Below are 22,616 nucleotides of genomic sequence, written 5' to 3'. Positions count from 1 at the left end.
CCAATCTAGTTTTGGCTGGCTGTAGTAAATTCTTATTAGAGGACCTCAATGTGCGGGGCGGATTATATATGGGAGAAGGCGATCCTATGAGTAAAGTGTGTTATTAATCCTAATGAGATATACTCCAGGTAGGCCATACTGTGGTCAGATCTGACATCTCCAGCAACAGGAATGGCCAGGGATGTGCAAACGCATTCCTGGCCACTGTTGAAACCTAGGCATCCAGGCTTAGGGCTGAGTCTAAGAGTAAACGAAACGATGAGCCTGAGTGAAGTCGAAGGCTTTCATGGCCGGCATCCATAGTTTTTTGTGGGTTTGTCAGGCTCTGTGGCTATGTTCAAGAAGAGTTTCTTCCTGACGTTTCACCAGCACAACCATTGCTCCTCGTTGCCTTTTGGCAGCAATTGGCTGCGGCGTTCATCTGCTTCCCTTTAAAACGCTTACAATATGTTCTGCATACAAGTTGAACAAATAGGGCAGCAGTTCTCAACCCTTTGGGTTGCCTAAGACCATAAAGAAAACACATATTTCCGATGGTCTTAGGAACCGAGACACTGCAGTTTTATGGACACCGCATTTTGATGTGGATTTTGGGTGGCCCAATAACAGCATCCCTGCTTTTTGTGGACTTGGGGTGTCATTGTCCTTTTGCTATATGGCCAACGCAGCAGTATCATCATCACCTGGATATATATGATCATATATGTCAGTGGTCCCCAAACAGTGCTCTTTAAGGGCTTTTGGACTTCAGCTCCCAGAAGCCTCAGCCATGTTGGCCAATAGTCTGGGATTCTGGGAGCTGAAGTCCAAAATCTCTTAAAGGGCACCATTTGGGCACTATCACATTATCAGTGGTCCTGAGACTGGGCCCTTAAAGGGCTTTTGGACTTCAGCTCCCAGAATCCCAGACCATTGTCTAACTTGGCCTAGGCTTCTGGGAGCTAAAGTCCAAAATCTCTTAAAGGGTACCATTTGAGGACCATTATATTAGTGGTCCCCAAACTGTGCTATTTAAGAGTTTTGGACTTCAGCTCCCAGAATCCCTGACCATTGGCCAACATGGCTGAGGCTTCTGGGAGATGAAGTCCAAAACTCTTAAAGGGCACAGTTTGGTGACCACTGATAGATAAGTGGAGAAACCACGTGGCAGCCCTAGCTCTGCCTCACCTTGCAGCCAGCAAGGCCTTTATGCGCACCACCGAGCGCCCTCGTTGGCCAAACCCAACAGCAAGCCACGCCTCCTGCTGACCAAACGCACCAATCAGGACCGACGTACGTTCCCACCTTCCACCCACACCCCGCACTCATTGGTGACAAAATCCTCCCTATCTTGTATCGAGGCTTCCCATTGGCTGAAGCCCGGGGGAGGACCTTGTTTCTAGGAAGAGATTGCAAAACCCGATTGGTCCAGTGGCTTATCACTCAAGCGAGAGCGCGCTCCTTATTGGTGGGAGTCTAGGAGGTGAAAGAGGGGCGGGGATAGGGAGAGTTATATAAAGGAGGGACAAAGGCAGAGACGAGACCGTTTTTTCCTCTCTGTCTTTCGCTCGCTGTCGGCGGCCATTTTATCTCGTCTCGACCCGCTCCTAGTGGAGCCCCTTCCAACCGCCACCATTTTCGCCATGTCGAGAGACCGTTTCCGGAGCCGCGGAGGCGGCTTCCACCGGAGAGGCGGCGGCGGAGGCCGGGGAGTCGGAGGCCTCCCGGGGAACCACGACTTCCGCTCGCCGCCTCCGCCGAGCGGAGTGGGACAAACCCGAGGTGGAAGCGTCGGAGGCAGCAGCCACCACTTGGGCCTCCCCCAAAAACCGGAGCCGGCGAAGCTTCCCGCGGCGACCTCCGTCCCTCCTTCCTCCGCGGCCTCCGTCTCTGTCTCCTCGAGCGCGGCTTCTTCGGTCGGAGGACCCACCCAAAACCAGCAACCTCCGGCTTCTTCCGCGGCGGCGGTGGCGGCTGCTTCCTCCTCGTCCTCCGCCGTCGCCACTTCGGCTCCCGTCGTCGCGACTGCGGCTCCGCCTTCGCAGCCGCCGCCGGCGCCTCCATCGAGCCAAACAGGAGCCAAGAAAGGCCCCGGTCAGTCTCCAGGAGCAGGAGGCGGCGGCAGCGGAGGTCCCAGTAGCGGTTTGAAGCCTCCGCAAAGCGGAGGACCCAAAGGCGGCAGCGGAGGAGGAATAGGAGGAGGAGGAGGGGGGCCAGGGCAGCACCGCGGAGGAGAGAGGCGAGGCGGGCAGCACCCTTCGCAACAGCAGCACCAACAACAGCAACACTCGGCTTTGCCGCCTCCTCTTCCTCAGCAGCAGCAGCAAGGCGCCGGAGGGGAGAAAGTGTCCGACGCTGAGGTACGTTCAGGCTTCTGCCTCCCAATCCCTCCCCCCCCAAAAAAGAAAACCAGCGAGGAGTTCTCGAGACAAAATGGCGGCCTGGCTGTGCCTCCTCCTCCTCCTCGCCGCCGCCGCCTCTTTTGCTTCCGCCCCCGGCGGCGCCATTTTGGATACTGAGAGTGCGCATGCGCGCCAGGCGCGGCGCTGTTGGGCGGAGACAGGAGAGGGAAGGGGCGTGGCCACGGCTGGGAGGAAGGAGGGGCCGAAGGGGAGGGGTGTCTGGAGGCATTGCGAAAGGGGCTCCATTTTGAGAAGTGGTGCTAAGGTCAGTCGCAGTGTCACTTGCCCATAGGGAAGCATTGGGGATAGTTGCCCATAGGGAAGCATTGGGGATGTTTGCCCATAGGGAAGCATTGGGGATATTTGCCCATAGGGAAGCACTGGGGATATTTGCCCATAGGGAAGCACTGGGGATATTTGCCCATAGGGAAGCACTGGGGATATTTGCCCATAGGGAAGCATTGGGGATATTTGCCCATAGGGAAGCATTGGGGATATTTGCCCATAGGGAAGCACTGGGGATATTTGCCCATAGGGAAGCACTGGGAATATTTGCCCATAGGGAAGCACTGGGAATATTTGCCCATAGGGAAGCACTGGGGATATTTGCCCATAGGGGAGCACTGGGGATATTTGCCCATAGGGGAGCACTGGGGATATTTGCCCATAGGGGAGCACTGGGGATATTTGCCCATAGGGGAGCACTGGGGATATTTGCCCATAGGGGAGCACTGGGGATATTTGCCCATAGGGAAGCATTGGGGATATTTGCCCATAGGGAAGCATTGGGGATATTTGCCCATAGGGAAGCATTGGGGATATTTGCCCATAGGGAAGCATTGGGGATATTTGCCCATAGGGAAGCACTGGGGATATTTGCCCATAGGGAAGCACTGGGAATATTTGCCCATAGGGAAGCACTGGGGATATTTGCCCATAGGGAAGCACTGGGGATATTTGCCCATAGGGGAGCACTGGGGATATTTGCCCATAGGGGAGCACTGGGGATATTTGCCCATAGGGGAGCACTGGGGATATTTGCCCATAGGGGAGCACTGGGGATATTTGCCCATAGGGAAGCACTGGGGATATTTGCCCATAGGGAAGCACTGGGGGTATTTGCCCATAGGGGAGCACTGGGGGTATTTGCCCATAGGGGAGCACTGGGGATATTTGCCCATAGGGGAGCACTGGGGATATTTGCCCACAGGGAATAATTAATTAATAATTTGTTTTATTTATATACCGCTATTCCAAAGATCATAGTGGTGAACAGCAAGTAAGCTAATTAGCAAGTAATCTAATTTGCCCCCAACAGTCTGGGTACTCATTTTAGCTCCCTCCTCGGAAGGATGCAAGCCTGAGTCGAGCTTGGGCCCTTTTGCTGGTCTTGAACTCGCAACCTTGTGGTTTTGAGTGAATGGCTGCAGTACAGGCATTTAACCACTGCGCCACCAGGGCTCCCTGGAAGCACTGGGAATATTTGCCCACAGGGGAGCATTGGGGGATATTTGCCAACAGGGGAGGATTGGGGGATGGTTGCCCATAGGGGGGCATTGGGGGATGGTTGCCCATAGAGAATCACAGTGGAATACATTGATTGTTATTTTGCTGTTGGGGTAGAGTTGGGTTATTGTCTTATCAATTGTTATGCTATGTTAAGCTTTGATTATTTGCTGTTATGCATTTTTAATTTCTTGTATAGCTATTTGAAGCTGTTACTGTATTTTGCTATTACGTAATGGCGGGGGGCTGTAAAGGGATAGCATAACACATTATTGTTTGCACTTTGTAGTTTTGCTCTGTTGTAAACCCACCTCAAACTGCAGGGAGAGGTGGGAAATATAAATAAATCATATAATTATTATTATTAGATGCCCCTAGAGAACTGTTGAGGAATGCTTGCCCTTAGGGAAACCATACTTGCCCATAGGGAGTCTGTGGGGTATACATTGGGGAATCATTGGGTAAGTGTTCTGCAGTGATTCTCTGTGGGCAAGTATGGTTTCTGTGCAGGCAAGTACAGATTGCTTTTTTACTACGCCTTGTTTGAGCAGAGCTAAGAAACATAGGTTCACATTGCACAATATAGCAAGTACATTTCCATACCGCTTATCAGTGCACTTAAGCACCCCCTAAGCAATTTCGAATGTGCAAGTCAATTGCCCCTTATAGGCTGGGTCCTCCTTTTAGCGACCTACAGAAGGATGGAAGGTTGAGTGGACCCTGGAGCCCTGACTGGGATCCAACTCACAACCATGTGGCTGTGAACTGCTGCAGGACCGGCATTTTACCAGGGCTTCCTTATAAGATTGTTTCTAGCCTTTTAATTTGGTCAGGTCTTCTAATTTTTTTCTCTGAAATGGCCTCTATTTTGTAGTGCCCCATCCTCCTTTGCAGTTAGGAAATGGGATTACTCTGAATCACTTCTTTTCTGGAGGGGAAAGCAGGGCGGATGGGAAAGAAGAAGTGCTGCTGGTAGGGCTAGGGTGACCAAAGGTCCTCCATTTTGAGCAGGGCTGGGGAGTAGTGGTGATTTGGGGGTTGCTTCTTGTCCTATTCCGGAGTCAGATATTTTTTCTTAATGTTATTCCTCCTCCTGTAAAAAGCTTTTGCTCCTTTACTATTGCCCAGCCCTGATTTTTAGCACGACTGCGAAGCATGAATTTACATCAAAACCCTGGGTTAGTCAACACTTTCAGTCATTAGTGCCTAAAAGGGTTGTTGTGTTGTTGATGGAAGGAAATAGAAAAGGCATTTTACAACGCCTAAAACGTCATTGGTAGAATGGCTATGTAGTGCCTTCAAGTTGCCTTTGCCTGTCAAGTTTTGGCAACCCCATGAATTTGAGGAATCCTCAGAGGTGGTTTTGCCACTTCCTTCCTCTGAAAAACAGGCTACAGCACCTGATGTTCATTGGTGTTCTCTCATCCAAGTACTAACCAGGCCTGACCCTGCTTAGCTTCCAAGATCAGACTGGATCTGATGCCTTCAGAGTACAGTGTTCCTGCACTATAGGCAGGTGCCCCATAGACGGCATCCTGCATGGGAGAAAGAATGTTGCGTGTGCCCACGGCGCATGTGCTCTCATGCACCCACAGGCACAAGCCCCATTCAATTGAATTGGACTTGAACATGTGCGTTTCTCTGGCTTACGCAGGGGCGTCTGGAACTGATCCCCCACGTAAGACAAGGGACCACTGTATTTAGACCCTTCAAGTTGTTTATAGCCTGTGGTGACACTGTCATAGGATATAAAATACCTAGGAGGAGCTGGAATGAATACAGGAACACTTCTCAGTCTGCCCCATGTGATGGACAGGTAGTTTCCGCAGTGCCAAGAGTTGTTGAAATACTTTTGCTGTGTTGTTTTTGTAGTCTTGTCATTTCCAGACATTTGCACAAACCCGTTTTGAGTAGCACTGCAAAAAGGCTTATTAAATTTTCAAAGTCTTTGGCTTTAAATTAACCTAAGATGGTTTCCCCAGCAAACAATGGATCTCTTAATTAAACAGACACAAATCCTCTTGCATATCCTCCCACCCTGAGGCCTTGCTATTCAATAACTGAACAATACACAGATTAACATAGAAATCACTTCCTCTCAACCAAGGGTCACATAGGCCTGTTACAGACTGCCAAAATAAAGCTGCTTCGGGTCTCTTTGGAGGTATGCTATTTGAATGATGCCTGGGTCCTAAGAGTCCGGAGGTCGCACCAAAGCCACACTCCATTCCTAAGCACCGGAGTGCAGCTTTGGTGCAGCTTCTGGATTCTTTGGATGCATGCATCATTTAAACAGCATACCTCCAAAGAGACCTGAAGCAGCTTTATTTTTGCAGTCTGTAACAGGCCATAGTATCTATATACCGCACTCACTTCCATGCCAGCATTCTCTGAAGATACCAGCCACAGATGCTGGCGAAATGCCAGGAATAAACTCTTCCAGAACATGGCCATATAGCCTGAAAAACCTACACAAAACAATCTGAGAGGTTTGTGTGTGTGTGTGTATGTGTGTGTATATTTCTCCAAGGGAGCTCTGGGGCCTATGGTCCCATGCATCCCATTCATCTTTACAAGAAACCTAGCAGGCTTTTAGGCTGAGAACCCTGTGATTGGTTAGGATTCAATCCTGCTGTCATGTGCAGGGATTAAGTTACACTGAATTTGATGGAACTGGTCATGTATAGGCGTGGGCTATTAGTGAGCTATATGATGAGTAGAGACCAAAACCCTTGGGTTTTGTTCATTGCTGCCTATTTGCTAACAGTGACTAATGACAGCCTGCCATGGAAGGTAATAAGGTTTGGTTTGTGTTGCTTAACTGCTGTGTTCAGTTATCAAAAGAGCTATGTAGTGTTCACTTTGGTGGTGAAAATACATTGCAGAGCAGTGTATTCAGTGATTTATTTTATTTATAGACTGGCTGTGAGATTGGCAACACTGGGTTAGGTTATGAAAGTGTATTTGTCTTGCAAGTGAACTCCTTCAAAACAGAATGGAATGTCAGTATTAGCACTATTATATTTTATACAATTTTTGTGGAGTGAAACATAATAGGATTGAGTGATTAGTGTCTGGCAATAGAAGTCATTAAAATTTAATTGATTTTGTGGGAAGTTGGTTTCACCACTTTCAGAAAGGAAAAGTAAATCGGCTCAGTATATTGGGTACACGGCAATTGTTTCTCAAGTGGGTCTGTGATCAGAAAGGTTTTCTGAATTTCAGCAAAGATGGCCGATGTGGGGGTATACGAGAGCTACCTTTGTGTGAATAAACAACAAACTGGTACATGGAATATGAAAGGGGAGGTTATTGTGGGATAGTAGGTCTTGTAGGGATTGTATGTTACAGACTGTTCATTATGAAGTAGAACTGTGAATGGAAAATTTTAACGTAGTTCAACAGTGAGAAAGTAGGACAGACCACGCCTGCCTGAAATGCTTGTATTGAGTGAAGTGTGCTTTGCTTGCATAAGAAAATGTAGCACCATATCTGCTTTTCCTATTTCTGAAGTATATGAAGTGGATGTGTCTAGTGGGGCTTAGCAAATTTAAGTCTTTGTTTGTGTGTCCTTTTAGGGCTTTAAAGCCAATTTGTCACTTCTGAGACGACCTGGAGAGAAGACATACACTCAACGTTGTCGTCTCTTCGTTGGGAATCTACCTGCTGATATTACTGAAGATGAGTTTAAGAGGTTGTTCTCTAAATATGGTGAACCTGGAGAAGTCTTTATCAACAAGGGAAAAGGTTTTGGCTTTATTAAGCTGGTAAGCACTACAGTACTTGTTTGTTATGCTAAAGATTCATTTCCTTCATTTGTTGAAAATGTGAAAAGACTTACAGAGAAGCTAATGTTTGTTTTACTCCCACCAATAGGAATCCCGAGCTCTGGCTGAAATTGCAAAGGCAGAACTGGACGATATCCCTATGAGAGGAAGGCAGCTGCGTGTGCGTTTTGCCACCCATGCTGCTGCTCTTTCTGTTCGCAATCTTTCCCCGTATGTTTCAAATGAACTGCTGGAGGAAGCCTTCTCTCAATTTGGCCCAATTGAAAGAGCCATCGTGATTGTAGATGATCGCGGTAGATCCACAGGAAAAGGCATTGTTGAATTTGCATCTAAGCCTGCAGCACGAAAAGCATTTGAGCGTTGCACAGAAGGTGTCTTTCTTCTGACTACGTGAGTAGATTTCACTGTTTAATGAAGCTTGGCTGGTCATATGTAGTGGACTCAGTGCTTAGATAACTTGATGTGTTCTGTAAGCCTATATTTATAGTGATTTTTTGCTGTGATTTCTAGTACTCCAAGACCAGTTATTGTGGAGCCTCTTGAGCAGCTGGATGATGAAGATGGTCTCCCAGAAAAGCTGGCTCAGAAAAATCCAATGTATCAAAAGTAAGTATGTTTAAATATAAATATGATCTGCATAAACTTAATTTTGGTGGGGAAGATAAATCTCCCAATTGGTTTGGGTTAGTAGATTGTCAGTTTGGGTGTGTTAAAGAGAATTAAAAATATAATGTTTTGCCATATTGGGATTCTGCATGAAGTGGCCATTCTGGAATGGGGAAAGCTTACAAAAAACTTTCAGTTATTCTAAATGGAGGAATATATATGCTTCATGCCATGACAATGTATAATACTATAAAATCTCTTATTAAAAACATATTTTTTGCATTCCTAAAAGTAGAAAGCAAAACCCAGTGGGTTTATCCTAATTGAGACTAATATTGGATTTAATTCAAAAACAACAACCCGGGGGGGGGGGGTGTGTGTCAACAAATGTGTGCAAGAATCAGGGTTGGATCATATAATCTCTGTTGGACTTTTTAAAATGCCATTCAAATAATTGATCTTTCCAGAACTACTCTGGTTTTCTTTTTAAATTAGAGCTTTTAAGATTAAATTAATGTTTCCGTTTCATTACGCTTGTGCATCAGCTTCTACACATCTGGACACTTCCTAGACTTATGTATTCGTTGACACTACTGCCGACAGTATTTATAAAGCAAGTATAGTGGTCAGTGTTAACTGGCTTTTCAATTGAATTTCCAGGGAGAGAGAGACTCCTCCACGATTTGCCCAGCCTGGAACTTTTGAGTTCGAGTATTCTCAGAGATGGAAATCTTTGGATGAAATGGAGAAACAGCAGAGAGATCAGGTGGAGAAAAACATGAAAGATGCTAAGGATAAACTGGAAAGTGAAATGGAAGATGCCTATCATGAGCACCAGGCAAACCTCTTGCGTCAAGGTACTTAGAAATAACTCCTTATCTGTTCAGTGCATGGTTTGCTTAATTTCCTTCAATATTCCCTTCTGTTCACATTCTGGTTGATGTAAACTGATGCCATTTTCTGAAAATACTCAAAGTTATTGTGTTAATTAAGATAAACATATTAAAAGTAAATGTAGAAATCTGCTTTTAAACTCATTACAGGTTGATTCTCCATTATCTGGAATTCTGAAATCAGAAATATTCCAAAATTGTCCATGTGGGTGGCTGACAATAGTGGCTTCTGATGATTCAGTGTACACAAAATTTATTTCATGTACAAAATTAGCATCAGGCTATGTGTATGAGGTATATAGATGAAACATAGGTTAAAATTTGTGCTTAGATTTGAGTCCCATCTCCAAGCTATTTTATGTTTGTCTGATTGGCTCTCTGCATCCGAGGATGACCCTGCCATTCCTAATGGCGATTGGTGTTCACCAATGAGATTGCACGTGCACCATTAGGAATAATGGAAATTTGGGTCCCATGTGTATTGCTATCGAGGTGATAGTAGTAGTCTCCAATGGAGCCCTTGTGGATACAAAATGCCTGTATATGCAAGTACAGGTAATTCAAAATCTGGAATCCAAAACACCTCTGGTCCCAATCATTTTGGATAAGGCAGACTCAACCTGTCATAGTTCACTACAGGTGTACATCTTAAAATGGGTCTGAAAAGTAGAATGCTTGGCAGTTGGTTGCTTCGTTGGATTTTTATTCCAGAAACTTGTTCACCCAACCATAAATTCAGAACTAGCTATAAAGCATTTGAATTGTATTTTGAAATAATGAGTAGGGTACTGATAAGCCATGATTATTGAGATGTTTGAAACAAACATCAAAACAATTTTTCAGATCTCATGAGGCGACAGGAGGAACTCAGGCGTATGGAAGAACTTCATAATCAAGAGATGCAGAAACGCAAGGAAATACAGTTAAGGTAAGTTACATTTAAGCACTTACTTGGTAATCATAACTATTGCTAACCCAAATGCTTCAGGCAGACAAGGGCATTGGGTGTGCAAATAAAGGAGGCTCATGAAGAGCACTAAAGTTTCTCATCTCTCTGTGCTCTTTGTTTCCTCTTCCAAGTGCAAGCTGGCTAGTAATTTTGTGAGTTTATATACAAGGCTGTTTTCTACTGTACAGAATGATGCCAATTCTAGCCTTATGTTTTAATTACAGGGAGAGCATGGTTTCTTCTTTGGCCCAGCAGTGTGTGACTGTGATATGTTAAATAGCTTTATGTTCAATTCCCCAGAAATGCAAGTCAGCAATGCTCAGAAATCTAAATATAGTGTAATTTTTCAGACAGGAAGAAGAGCGTCGTAGGCGGGAAGAAGAGATGATGATCCGCCAACGTGAGATGGAAGAACAAATGAGAAGACAAAGAGAAGAAAGTTACAGTAGAATGGGTTACATGGACCCTGTAAGTCAGGGCTGGAAGAATCCCAGTAGTCTGGTTACTCAGGTGCTTGCATCTCATGTTGATCCCTAGGAATTTAAGATACCGTTAGTGTTCTGTACTTGGAATTTCAAAATAATTCGTCCCATTTTTTTATATAAACCTTGGGTGCATTGAATTGATACCATCTTGTATATGTGGAGTATAGTGTCTTTAATTTTGTGCTTGTTTTTTAAAACTACTTCTGCTTTTACAGAGGGAGAGAGACATGAGAATGGGTGGCACCAGCACCATGAACATGGGAGGTAAACAAGCTTTTTAGTTACTCTTACACATAAGAATGCTTGTTAAACTACCTTGTACATAATTACTTGGATTTGTTTTTACAGATCCCTATGGTACAGCTGCTCAGAAATTCCCACCTTTAGGAGGTGGAACTGGCCTTGGCTATGAAACCAGCCCTGGAGTTGGACAAGCATCTATGAGCACTTCTATGATGGGGAGTGATATGGTAATGTATCCTGTGGCAGCTTGACTTCACTTCCAGACAAATGTTGCAAATCTTGAACAACTTAATTGTCTTGATCCCAGCTGACTTACATTTTGAGTTAGGCTTCCCTTTCCCCTCAGTGTTTATAACGACAAGAACAATTGAGCCATAGAAAATTGAGCCTAGTCTTTTGTGACAAGTTGGAGCAGACATTTCTGATGTGATGTTAGCAGACTTGCTGTGGTTAGTGGGTTTGGAGTTCTTTGTTAAACTCGGAAGGAACTCTTAATAAAATTTTGTGGATACCTATAATCTGATAGGGGGGGAAACAAAAGTTCTTGTTGTTGAGTTAGCTTAAAGAGTCCAAGTGGTCTTGATTTGTTAACTCAACAGTAGTGTGCAGGAATAAACATGAAATACTTATGAAACAGATTGGTGGGGACAGTTTTCCAACCATATTAGATCACTGCATCTTGTGTAAACAATACATTCTTGCTAACACAGCTGATTAGTCAAGTAGATGGTAGTGAGTACTCATATGCTAATAGTATACCTTGTTGGTATATGCTGGCTTTTGCTATAGAACTCAGAAGAAAGGAGTTCTCACGCCAGGTGGGCAAGTTCTTAATGTTCCGTACTGAATAAGTTGTTCGTTGACTTTCAAAAAGGATAATTAATCAATTGGTCATCTTTCGATACTGCATAAACTATCTGTCTGAAAAAGGCTTGCTTTATCAAGCCAAAGAAACATCTAGTCTCAATATCCACTTCCCTACAGTGGCCAGCCAGGTATTTCTGGGATGCCCACAAGTAAGACATTAAGGCAGCTGACGGTGCCAAGATGCTCCGCTGCAGCAACTGGTGTGGAGGAGCATACTGTCTTTGAATCCTTCACTATAGCCATCCTATCTAGGAGCTCTTGGTGAAAAACCCATTCTCCATGAATGTTGAATTTGACATCATACTGTGTACTTACAGGCTTGAATAAATAATCTGTATTCACACTATATGTGTGATGTGGTTCTGGGCCTGCTTTTAATAATGTAGTGGCAACACACCAGTGCTCAATGGGTAAACACTCCTTTACTATCTAGAGCTAGTGCAGGTGTGGTGGTATGTTTACCTTAAAAGTGTGCTGTAACACATGGTATTACACAGTGTCTGGGGTGGGGAACGCTGATCTCTGCATTGAAACCTTTTGCTTCCTCAGGTGAGCTACATGTAGCTCAGGTGTCACTTTTTCATAGCAACAAATCTTATTTTTCCCCCCAGGTACTAATTCTTAGGATGGTGTCCAATGGCTGTGACTGCATTGTTTAAGCGAGTCTGTAATCAGTTTTAGGCTTTTATTGAGATAGCCAATTTGTAAATTCTGGATGTATATTTTCAGAATTAACAGTGTAAACATAGCAAGTAAAATAGGTTGCAAGTCTCAGTCACGTAGAACTGGTGATAACTGGAGAAGTTTGCACGATGTTCCAGTGAGCAGTATTTTGCTAGCAAACTTGTACTGCTTCACTTGCAGGAGAATGTAACATTAGAACCTTATAACCTATTCATTCTTAATGTTTGGCCTTTGGCAGTTTAAAATGGCAGTCTCATAACTGTAAGCCAGTTGTTAGAGGAGATCTGATAAGATAGCCTGATATTTTCTAGGCATTCCAGACTCTTGGTGACTCCATGATTGGATACCTATGCAAATTAGTGATGGGCTCATGCAATGATTTGATATCAGTGATGTTTATGGCAGAAGCACTGTAGAATCGAGGCATTTGTGGGACTGGTGGGGAGAAAAGGAGTGTATGAGCCTTTCACATAATATATCTGCATGGATATCTGGTTAAGGGATTCATACATTCAGTCTGACGAGTTTCACATTAGTGAATTGGCTGTAGTTTTTAAAATAAAACTAATGGTCGTGCTCACCTCACAGTGCTAATGTCAAAATCTTTGATCACTATTCTTTCTGTCCAGTAATTTAACGAAAGGGACAGCAACTAAATTGGCAAGTTAACTTGGTCTGCTTTACTATATATAGACTGGCTGAGCTTTTGTGTGTCCATGGGACACCAGCTGAAGGTATTCTGTAACTGAAAATCATAGTGGACTTTTTGTAAATCCTCCTGGTGAAGTTAGAGGCCTCCATAGATTCTGTAGTGCAGTGGAACAATTTTTAAAAGCACTGTTTTGTGCAAACTTTTTGTCTTGGCTAGGTAAATGTGTCAATAGATTCATCTTTTCTTGTACTTCTTAATCTTTTAATGACTTTTGCTCTCAGACTTCTGCATCTAACTAAGCAGACTGTAGCATTTAGCATCCCAAAAAGAGATGGTCTCATACCTTTCACCGGTGAGTAGTCATTTGCTTTACATGAGAGGGCTAATGCTTGAGGGAGCTGAACCTAGCTGCTGGTTAGGTTTACTTGCTGACTGACAACTTTTCACTTTAGCACAGATGAGCAAGTAATTGTGGCAAATTACCGGAATTCCTTTCTGAAAGGATTCTTGGTCCAAGCCTATACTAATGCTTGCATTTTTTAGCACTTCAGGGAGTATCTGTTTGCTGAAACAGACATTTGAGAATGGATCAAGTTGGGAACATACCGCAAGGCATGTATTAAATTAAACTAATTATTAAATTACCCTTTTTTCCTTTCTATGTTCCCGGTACCTGTGGATCGACTCAATGGTGATTGTATCGACGAACGTTGACTACGGAACCTTCTAAAATAAATACTTAACACACATGGACATCAACTACACATAATGAACTCTTAATACTGTTCTAATAGCGCCCTGAACGATTTGGACAGGGAGGTGCGGGGCCTGTAGGTGGCCAGGGCCCTAGAGGAATGGGGCCTGGAACTCCAGCAGCTTATGGGAGAGGGAGAGAAGAATATGAAGGCCCAAACAAAAAGCCCCGATTTTAGATGTGATGTAGATTACCATTCCAGTTTTTGTTTGTCTTGTTTAGACACTACCTTTTTTTTAATTCTTGCATTTTAGTAAGAAAGCTACGTTTTTATGGATGTTAGAAACTTAATGACCTAGAATTTGTAAGTGGTCTGGGCAAAAAAAAACAATCTAATTATGTAATGCAGTGTTCAAAACTTAGCTTTTTGATGTATAACGTCCCTACCTTGATGGCAGTGTACCGTGTGCCATTTGAATTCCCAACTGTAAACTTTTTTTACTGTGCTTAAAATAAATAGACTACATGTAGCAATTATTCTTATATCTTAAACTATGCCGTTCACAGTTGCAAGTGTACAGGACAAATATGCCACATTTACAGTGTGCAGTGTCACTTGAGGTCTAATTGGTGTATTACACAATGTAGCTTGGATGCTGCCATGATATAAAATGCTGTACCTGACAGTCGGTGTTACTGAGACACAGTTCACTTTGTGTATGAAATGACTTCATAGCAGCAGTGCTCAGAAATGGTGATTGGTGGACCACTTCAGGTCCCCAAGCCATGAGCTGCCAGTCTATTGTGAATTTCTAGGAAAGAAAAACAACAACAGTACTAGCCTAGCCAGTGGCCATAAATATGATATTGGTCCCAGGCATGTTATCCCCTCCATCCATTGACATTCCTCACATCAGATAGTCTTGAGAAATCCTGCTTTATAGGTGAAGTTTCACTCTTGGAATAAACTACTGGGCTTAGTGTTACAGAGGTTGAAGCATAGATTTTGAGTTTAGGTTCTTGGTACTTTCATTGCCTTGTAGTAAGGCAGCAGAGTGAAACTGTAAAATCTTAACTTTCTAGTTTACTTTCAGATTATGCAGCCACATAGTTGAGATTTCAGACCTGACTCAAGCAGTGGGAGAAGGGGAAGACATTTGGTAGCATTAGTTGCTAGGATTTTAAAGAGCACCTGCATTCCAGGTTCCATAAGTCATAACATGGCTTGCATATACTGATCTTTCAAAGAGTTGCTCAGTGTGACATTTCTTTAATATGGCTCAGTATATAGCTTCTGCTTGGTCTACTTTATTGTTAGTATTTAATATGCTTAGCTAAAAGCATTGAAGTGTGGGGGGGCATGTTTGTTTTAATTTCTGTATTAAATTGGGCATCTGAGTATAGAAACAAAAATATCCTTTGAAACTTCAGGGTTAAAATAACTGCATAGTGTCCTGCACTGTAGTAGTTTGCCAGATAAAACCTTACGCTTAGAAGCATAAATACAATTAAAATTGGAGGTTTTGTAGGTTGAGCTATATAGTATAAACTTGTGTTGAATATGGTAGGAGAGCTGAATCTTTAATATATTAAAAACATGCCTGAATTTACAGTGTTTTGGACTCCATGGCCTTATGATATCTGAAATGCTGGGTGCACAGTTTCCCAGTATATAAAAATAGGTTGATGAAAATATCAACCGGATTTGGAGCCCATTTTGCATTTATTTGTGGATATGTTTTCATGTAAACATTTTGAGTCTTATATAGCCTTTAATTTTTTAAATAAGAGGTGGGGAACCTTTTTTTTTTCCTTTCAGGAACTGCAGTCCTTTTGTAATCTATATGGGAGCCTCAAGTTATTGTGGGCATATCTGGAACCTAAACTGGGCAAGAGCCATCCCCTTTATCACTCATGGATAGTCTTCACTCCCTCGGTGTCCAAACAGATGACTTCCAGAGGGCTTCTTTTTCTCCCCTACTCAATCCATTTTGGCTGTTTCTCATTGTTCCCCATTGCAGGGGCTTTCTCCTCCAACATGAAGTTACACTGATGGATATAGATGGCATTGGGCCTCTGGTTCCCCACCCCTACTTTAAATGTCTTACTTTGTTTTGGGAAGAATGGACTGTAAAGTGTTTCCAACTTGAGTGGATACAATTATTGGTGCCATCACTTATTAAGAACTTTGACTAAATAAACTTGTTAGTACAAAGTTTTGTGCTAAGCAAACATTTGAACTCAAGAATGCTGGTAAACTTGATGGTCATAGTTGCTGGATGCTTGGTTTTTAATCTAGTGTTGTGGTTGGATTGAGCTACATTCCCAGAAGCTTCAAAAAGTTATTACCCATGAAACCACCTACTTTTTTAACTAGGGAAAAAATCAAATTACATATTTTTCAGCTGGATACTAATGTGGAGAAACCCTTGTACTACAACTCAGTGGATTCTGAAGCTGAATTATTGTCATTGGGTGTTAGAGGTTATTTTTGTTGGTCTTTTTAAAGGGATGTTCATTGAACATCCAAAACAGGAAATCCTGAGATTGATAGTGGTGGGGCCTCTGGACATGGAAACTAATTTTCAGTTTATTTTTCAGATTACATGCCATTTTTCCTTAGGATGCTGGCACATATCCTAAACCATGCTCTTTTGTAGTACTGTAATCTTGAAGAGTGAAGGAGGCTGATGGGCACATTACCTTCCTAAGGTTCATTTCTTGTTTCATTCTGTCTAAAACAACTAGGCTACTATGAAATCTCAAAGGAAATAGACCTACAGAAGATACTAATAGCTTACCTACAGAAGATATTGATAGCTCCTGTACTTCACAGGTGTTGTTCTGCACACACTTAAAAATGTGTACAGTAGTCTTGACTTAAGAGAAATGGGCCCAAGGTACTAGGAAATCTCATTGAGCTTTTACTGAATTGGTTGCTCCATTTAGTTTGTAGCTTTTTCCAAATGGGGTTTTGACATTTTAGGTGCATCTGAAAATTACACTTCTGCATACCTGCTAAGTGTTTAGTTTATAAAAGGGCCTTAGTGCACGTTACAAGAATTTCCCATATTTTAACATCCCAGCATGCTATAAACACATTCTTGCCCGTTATAATGAACAACTGAATTTCTGTTTATGTGCGTATTTTGTGGTATCTTTGTTTTTTAAAAAACCCTTGGCATCTTCTTGGCAACCACTTGTGGCAGCGTGCTTTTTTCTGGAGTTTTGAGACTGCAATTTGACACTGTTTAAAAGTAGTGGCCTGCTACGTAACAGCACTTAGTCAGCATTTCTGCAGTGCATAACTGTGAGGAACGTAGTACCACAAGTGGCAATGGACATTAGGACCTGGATGTAGTATTCCTGCTTGCTCCAAGATTCTTTGTCGCCTGCATACAGGTAGGTAAAAGCACTATAATCTAACTTGGTGACTTTCTGTGTAAAACTTACTGTGGGGGTATTCTGGCATCACACTTCTGACCATGGGATTTCAGTGCAGCACTGCTCAATACTGTATAATGCTTAGATTTGAGGCCTAACTTGCAATCAGAATTAGGCAAGCTAACTGTGATGCTGAGATGTTTGCCTCAGACCCGTGATTTCTTCGTGCATATTGTTTCCATCGTTGCTGTGTGCCAATGATACTCTTAGAACTCAGTGGGAGGGAAAAGGGAGTACAACTTGTAAATACCTTAACTGCTCAAGGTCCTGTTGGTTATGCATAGGAATAAGTGCTCTTTTTAGTGCATATTAGATTTGTGACAAAAGTCACATTACATCCCTTCTTGACTAGACTGATAAATGCATTGGTAACTTGCTCTGGGCAATAAATGGTTGCTGTGTTAAGCTTGAAGTTTGGGGAGTGGTATTTTTGTAACTTTGGTGATCAGTTACATAATGTGCTTGGGTGGTTGTGGGATGATGGACGTGGCATTTGTTCAAATGGTACTCTGAACTGAGAATTCCCACTTCTCATATTTCATATACCTTGTCCAAAATAATAATAATCTAGCTCTTTCTACTTGATTGATGGGAAAAATACATAATGGGGTCTTATACCTAACATGTATTGCCCTCCAGGTCTGTTGGCTTTGTTGTGCTACCTATTTCAGTAATTATCTTTCTTTAAAAGTATTACATCTGGTTCTTGGCCAACTCACAGGAATTAGCCTTATTTTACTTAGGACTGAAGTATGCTTTTATTAAACCTAGGTTTTGTATTTTAAGATAAAGGACTTACTGATAAGTAGGATTCAGCAGTGAATCTTCCAGGTAACAATCTGGTCTTGAACTGGATAAGGCTGTATCTTAATAGAGGAAAGTGTGCATTTGATCTTTCAGTATGAATAGTATCTGCTTTGCAAGACTAGTTATTTTGAAACAAAGCTACACCTCCAAAGCTAGTGACAACAACCTCTGTGAACTTTCATAAAGCAAAATACTATATCTTTGCTGAGTAACTGTATACTAGTCGTGTACAAATATAGTAAGCAGGTCTACTCAGTTTTGACTGATATGCCAAAAGTTTATGTGATGTGTGGGACTATACCAGTAAGTACTGCACTCTGCATAATTGGATTTGAATAGATTGTTCTCATTTAGAGCAGACAAGTTGGAATTAAGTCTGTGGGGCGCACACCTAACTGCAGTGACAGAATTACATTAGACAACTTTAATGGCAGCAACTCTTGTATGCTAAAAACACCTCTTGGTGCAGGTGGCATGAAAAATAACTAAAAGTGCTTGCATTGTATTCCAGTTTTAAGTTTTATTTCCATTCTGGTTTGTGAATTATTTTGATTCTTACCAAAGCTGACTTCAGAGCTCAGAAGTGTGGTGCCAGAATACATCATGCGTAATCTGCTAGGCCCTTGGTTCCGATGACTGGTGTTTTCAGGAGAGAAGCCCTTCATATCCTTGTGCAGGAGGGAGAATTTATGGCACTGAATGCGCCAAGCATCTCTTGGCTGCAGTTTCCCAGTCTCATCCCCAGTAGCTCAACAAACGCTGGGGGTTAGTTATGCATCCAAGCAAAAAGGGGGCTTAATCTAATGATTTCCATCTGATCAGGAAGGCCTGGTGGTCACTTATGTTAAAATGGAGCCCAACATGAAGAGATTGTGCTTTTTTAGGTTTGTTTGGACCATTGGTTGTTTTCCACCATCACAAGCTAGCAAAGTTGGAATCAACAGGTCAGTTGCAGATCTGTCTTTATGCCACTTGGTGGGTTTAAGTAAATGCTGCAAGGGTGGGTTCTGGGTGGGTTGGAGGAGAATGGGGAATTTCTTTTTCCACACTCTGGATTGTTGCATTAGCATGAGCCTGTGAAAGCCCATGTGGTGTATACAAACCTCCAGCAGACAGACATGGCATTGAACACTACCACAATGAGATGTGGGAAGGGATGGTTGCAAATACAGTTAGTGATGGAGAAGAAGATAATTGGTCTTACTATATCTTAAAAACGTGTTCCTTCCTTCTGTTTTGCAAAAAGTTATTAAGCCAAGATGTGGACTTGAGGATACTGGCACATTGGCTGGCTTGGCAGTGTCTTTGCCTTTTTAAGGGCCATTCAGAGTGAGTTGCAGGTGGAAAGGTTGCCCTTTCACTCGCTGTATGCCCTTAATGAGGCTTTCTGAAAAGGAGTTTGGGGGAATAGAGGAATAATTGCAGAAGGAAAGAGAGCTAATAAGAAACAAATTCCTAACTGTTATTGTGAAGACTCAGAAGACATTTGGACTAGCCTTTGGATTAATTTTTTCATGGGGAGGAGGGATGTATGGCAGCAAATCAAGAGGCAACCAAGTAGTTGAGTCCAATGGCTTTGCATCTGCACACAAGAGGTGACACACCTCTGGCTGCAAATATCCTTATGCTGAGGTTTGGCAGTTGAGGATTAAGACTAGTTGCATTTGTTCACTATCCTGTGTTTCAGTCTTTGGAATAAAGCATTCATCTTCTCCTTGTGCCCCATGCTACTTCCCAATGACTGTATTGGCAAAACTTGTAAACTCCCCTCAGTTTACCAATTCATAAGTTAACTCTTGTGCTTAAACTTAAACTTTGTTTTCAGAAACTTTGTAGTCTACAATCTCCTACTAACTTCAGTTCTTATCCTTTAGGTGAAGGTAATACCAGCTGGATGAAACCAGAAGGCTGTTTCATATGAGGTAAGATGTTCTCTCGCAAGAGACTTAGAGGAAAGAGCTACATAACCATGGCTGTTGGAAATTTTCCACTGAAAAAGTTTCTTATTAGACCATTCCAAGAGTATGGACATCATATATCGACTTGAATAATTCTTTCAGTCTTACTGTTACATAGCCATCTCTTATGTAGACATAGCTGATATTTCCCTTCTGTCTCTATTAGTACCCAGCATTTCTATAGGAGAGACAGTGACGCTTGGGGATCTGATTTGGGCCAATTTCCCGCAATGTCCTGCTTGTGTTAAATACACCTTTTTGCCTGTAATGATATATGTTAGGATTTTCCGTGTCTGGATTCTCATACTGATGTTAAGTTTCATTTGATGTCAGTGGTGTGTGGTTAAAATCACAGGTATATCTGGAGAACATTGCAGCCTAAAAGCAAAAAATCTGCACCAAATCCATCTGATCTTGGAAGCTAACCAGGGTCAGCTCTAAGTGCTTGCATGGGAGACCATAAACAAATACTAGGTGCTATGTAAGGTATAATCCAGTGTGTCAGAAATTGAGGTTCATAACAACAACAGCTACAGATCTAGACAGGTGTCATACCTTTAGTTCTTTTGGATAACATGTTTCAATGTCTGTTTTGCATTCAATTTTCTTAAACTGAATATTAACAATGTAAGTTTCCAATGAGGTGATAAAAATGTAGGGTATTTTGGATAGAATAAATGGAAACTAAAGGCAAAGCATTGCCTTAAAAGCATTTCAGAATAAAACCAGTTATGACTATAAAATATCCATTCAGTGGGAGCAAGCCTAGTTATTAATCATGTTCTAATTAAAACTTTGTTTTTTGCAGTCAAGATGTAGCCTGTAGATGCCAGCAAAGTAAAATGGTGGAGAGTGAAAAGCCCTATATGATAAGGTAAGAGAAAGAGGAGTTGGGACTGAGCACTTGAACGTGTGAAAGAGTGTTCACTGGTGTGAGGAGGCATACAGAAACATGTGGCAGAAAACACTGCTTCAATACTGACAATAAAGAATAAAATAAAGCTGCTTTTATTTGAAAATGTGTCACAAATAATTATTTCTTGCAGCGTGTTAACAATGTGAAACTATATTTACTTTCCCGTTTGCATAATTTTAGCATGTTGTCTCATTAATACAGTAGCACAAAAGTTCAGATGCTCCAAACTGTCGGAGCAGATGAATGCGTATGTATTGCTCTAACCTGCATATGCATTTCTAATTTGGGCATTGGTTTTACAGGTGAACGAAGCTGGTCCTGAATGCAGAAGAGAGGTTTCCCAGGATTGTAGCAGCAGGAGTCTGTTCAGAGTTCAATAAATTATGCAGAAATGTGAAAGCTGTAGTGTGTGTGTGTTTTTAAAATATGAACAGCATGTACCCTTGTAACTGATGAAACACACTAGATCTGAAGGTAGCTGATGGAGTAACCTTGAAGCTTCCAGCTGGCATGCTTTTTGTTACTTAGAGCAGGAATTGGTTGCCTAAGTAAACATAGTTAGAATCACTCCCATAAAGCATTTTCCAGTGAATTGATGGGACTTTATTCCCAATCAGCTTTAGTAGGCACACTCAGCCTTGGAAGGATGGTCATGGTAAACCCCCTTTGAAGACGTTTGCCAAGAAAACCCTATGAGGGATTCTTAGGTTTGCCATACGTCACTAATGACTTGGAGGAACACAACAAATCACTCTGTGCACACACATTCTGGCTTGTCTCCTCTTCACTGTTCTAGTGTTCAGATAAGTATATCTCAATTTTTAAGTGCATGAATTAGAGCAGGATTGATTTTTTTTTTGGCTGTACGTTCTTTAGTTGGCCTTTGAGCATCATACAGATATGCTATGCTTTCTCATTCATAATCAGGAAGGCAGAGAAACACACACAGCCATGCAAAACTATATCTGTCCACATAGGTTGGAGCCATATCCTTCAAACCTCATATAAAGCACATAGTACAGGTTGAGTATCCCATATTCAAAATTTTGAAATGCTCCCAAATTCATATTTTTTGAGTGCTGACATGATGGCAGCAGTGGAGCTGGTAGCAAGCCATGACTCCCTGGTGTGTATTCTTTGGGCTCCCGGAGTGGAAGGATGGAAGATAGGCTAGTCAGTGCTCTATCCCAGGATGGAAAGCAGTCCTTACTGTTCTTGCAGCACTGTGGGACTCTGAGCAGATGCAGCTGCTGTTTTGAAAAGCACATGTACTGGCTGAAGCAGACTTACTACTGTGGGAGGACCAGAAGCTGAACTACATGACCCTTCATGCAGGTGCCTTGACAAGAAAATTCAGGCATTTCTTAGGCCCAAACTCAACCCCTCTAAAATAATCCCTTTCTGTCCTGTAATGTACTTGTGGTCCTGCTTGTTCTGTATCGCCATATAAAATGGGAAGAAAAGTCTTCAGAGCATGGCAAGCCAGATACTGATCCCAAACCACACTGTTTGCTAAAGGCTTGGCAGGTAAAGTGGAGCTATAGTGCTATAATTCAGTGTGAAAGGGTTCCTTGAAAGTCATCAAGGAGCCCTGCAAATGTGTGCAGGATGTGCAAAGAGATCCTGGGAGACTAACTGGGAAAAGGGGTTGTAGCATAAGCTTTTGTTGATTTAATCTTCCTCAGATACATGGAGTTAACCAGTTGAAGTAAACCCGAGTTTATGAAAGCTTATGCTACACCT

The 22,616-nt window shown here is 42.5% G+C and overlaps 1 protein-coding gene across 3 annotated transcripts; it reads left to right on the top strand.

Moving 5' to 3' along the window:
* The first annotated feature begins 1,513 nt into the window (after window positions 1-1,513).
* SFPQ (splicing factor proline and glutamine rich) lies at window positions 1,514-21,272 on the top strand. Of its 3 annotated transcripts, none has more exons than XM_089478783.1 (13): window positions 1,514-2,339; window positions 7,466-7,654; window positions 7,764-8,065; window positions 8,186-8,281; window positions 8,942-9,138; window positions 10,018-10,102; window positions 10,474-10,591; window positions 10,824-10,872; window positions 10,957-11,078; window positions 13,849-17,150; window positions 19,874-19,921; window positions 20,766-20,831; window positions 21,176-21,272. In XM_089478783.1, exons 1-10 carry the CDS (start codon window positions 1,623-1,625, stop codon window positions 13,984-13,986), a joined length of 2,013 nt encoding a protein of 670 aa, XP_089334909.1. In that variant the 5' UTR covers window positions 1,514-1,622; the 3' UTR covers window positions 13,987-17,150; window positions 19,874-19,921; window positions 20,766-20,831; window positions 21,176-21,272. The 3 variants fall into 3 exon arrangements, with proteins under 3 accessions (XP_089334909.1, XP_089334908.1, XP_089334910.1); XM_089478782.1 differs by having other exon boundaries at window positions 10,474-10,633; XM_089478784.1 differs by lacking the exon at window positions 13,849-17,150 and having other exon boundaries at window positions 10,474-10,633.
* The last annotated feature ends 1,344 nt before the right edge of the window (window positions 21,273-22,616 follow it).

Source organism: Sceloporus occidentalis, unplaced genomic scaffold (genome assembly GCF_023333645.1).
Source record: "Sceloporus occidentalis isolate IW3139 unplaced genomic scaffold, rSceOcc1.0.p SCAF_13, whole genome shotgun sequence".
Classification (NCBI taxonomy): Eukaryota; Metazoa; Chordata; class Lepidosauria; order Squamata; family Phrynosomatidae; genus Sceloporus; species Sceloporus occidentalis.
The sequence above is the reverse complement of the archived record's forward strand: the minus strand, read 5'-3'. Positions and strand labels throughout refer to the sequence as shown.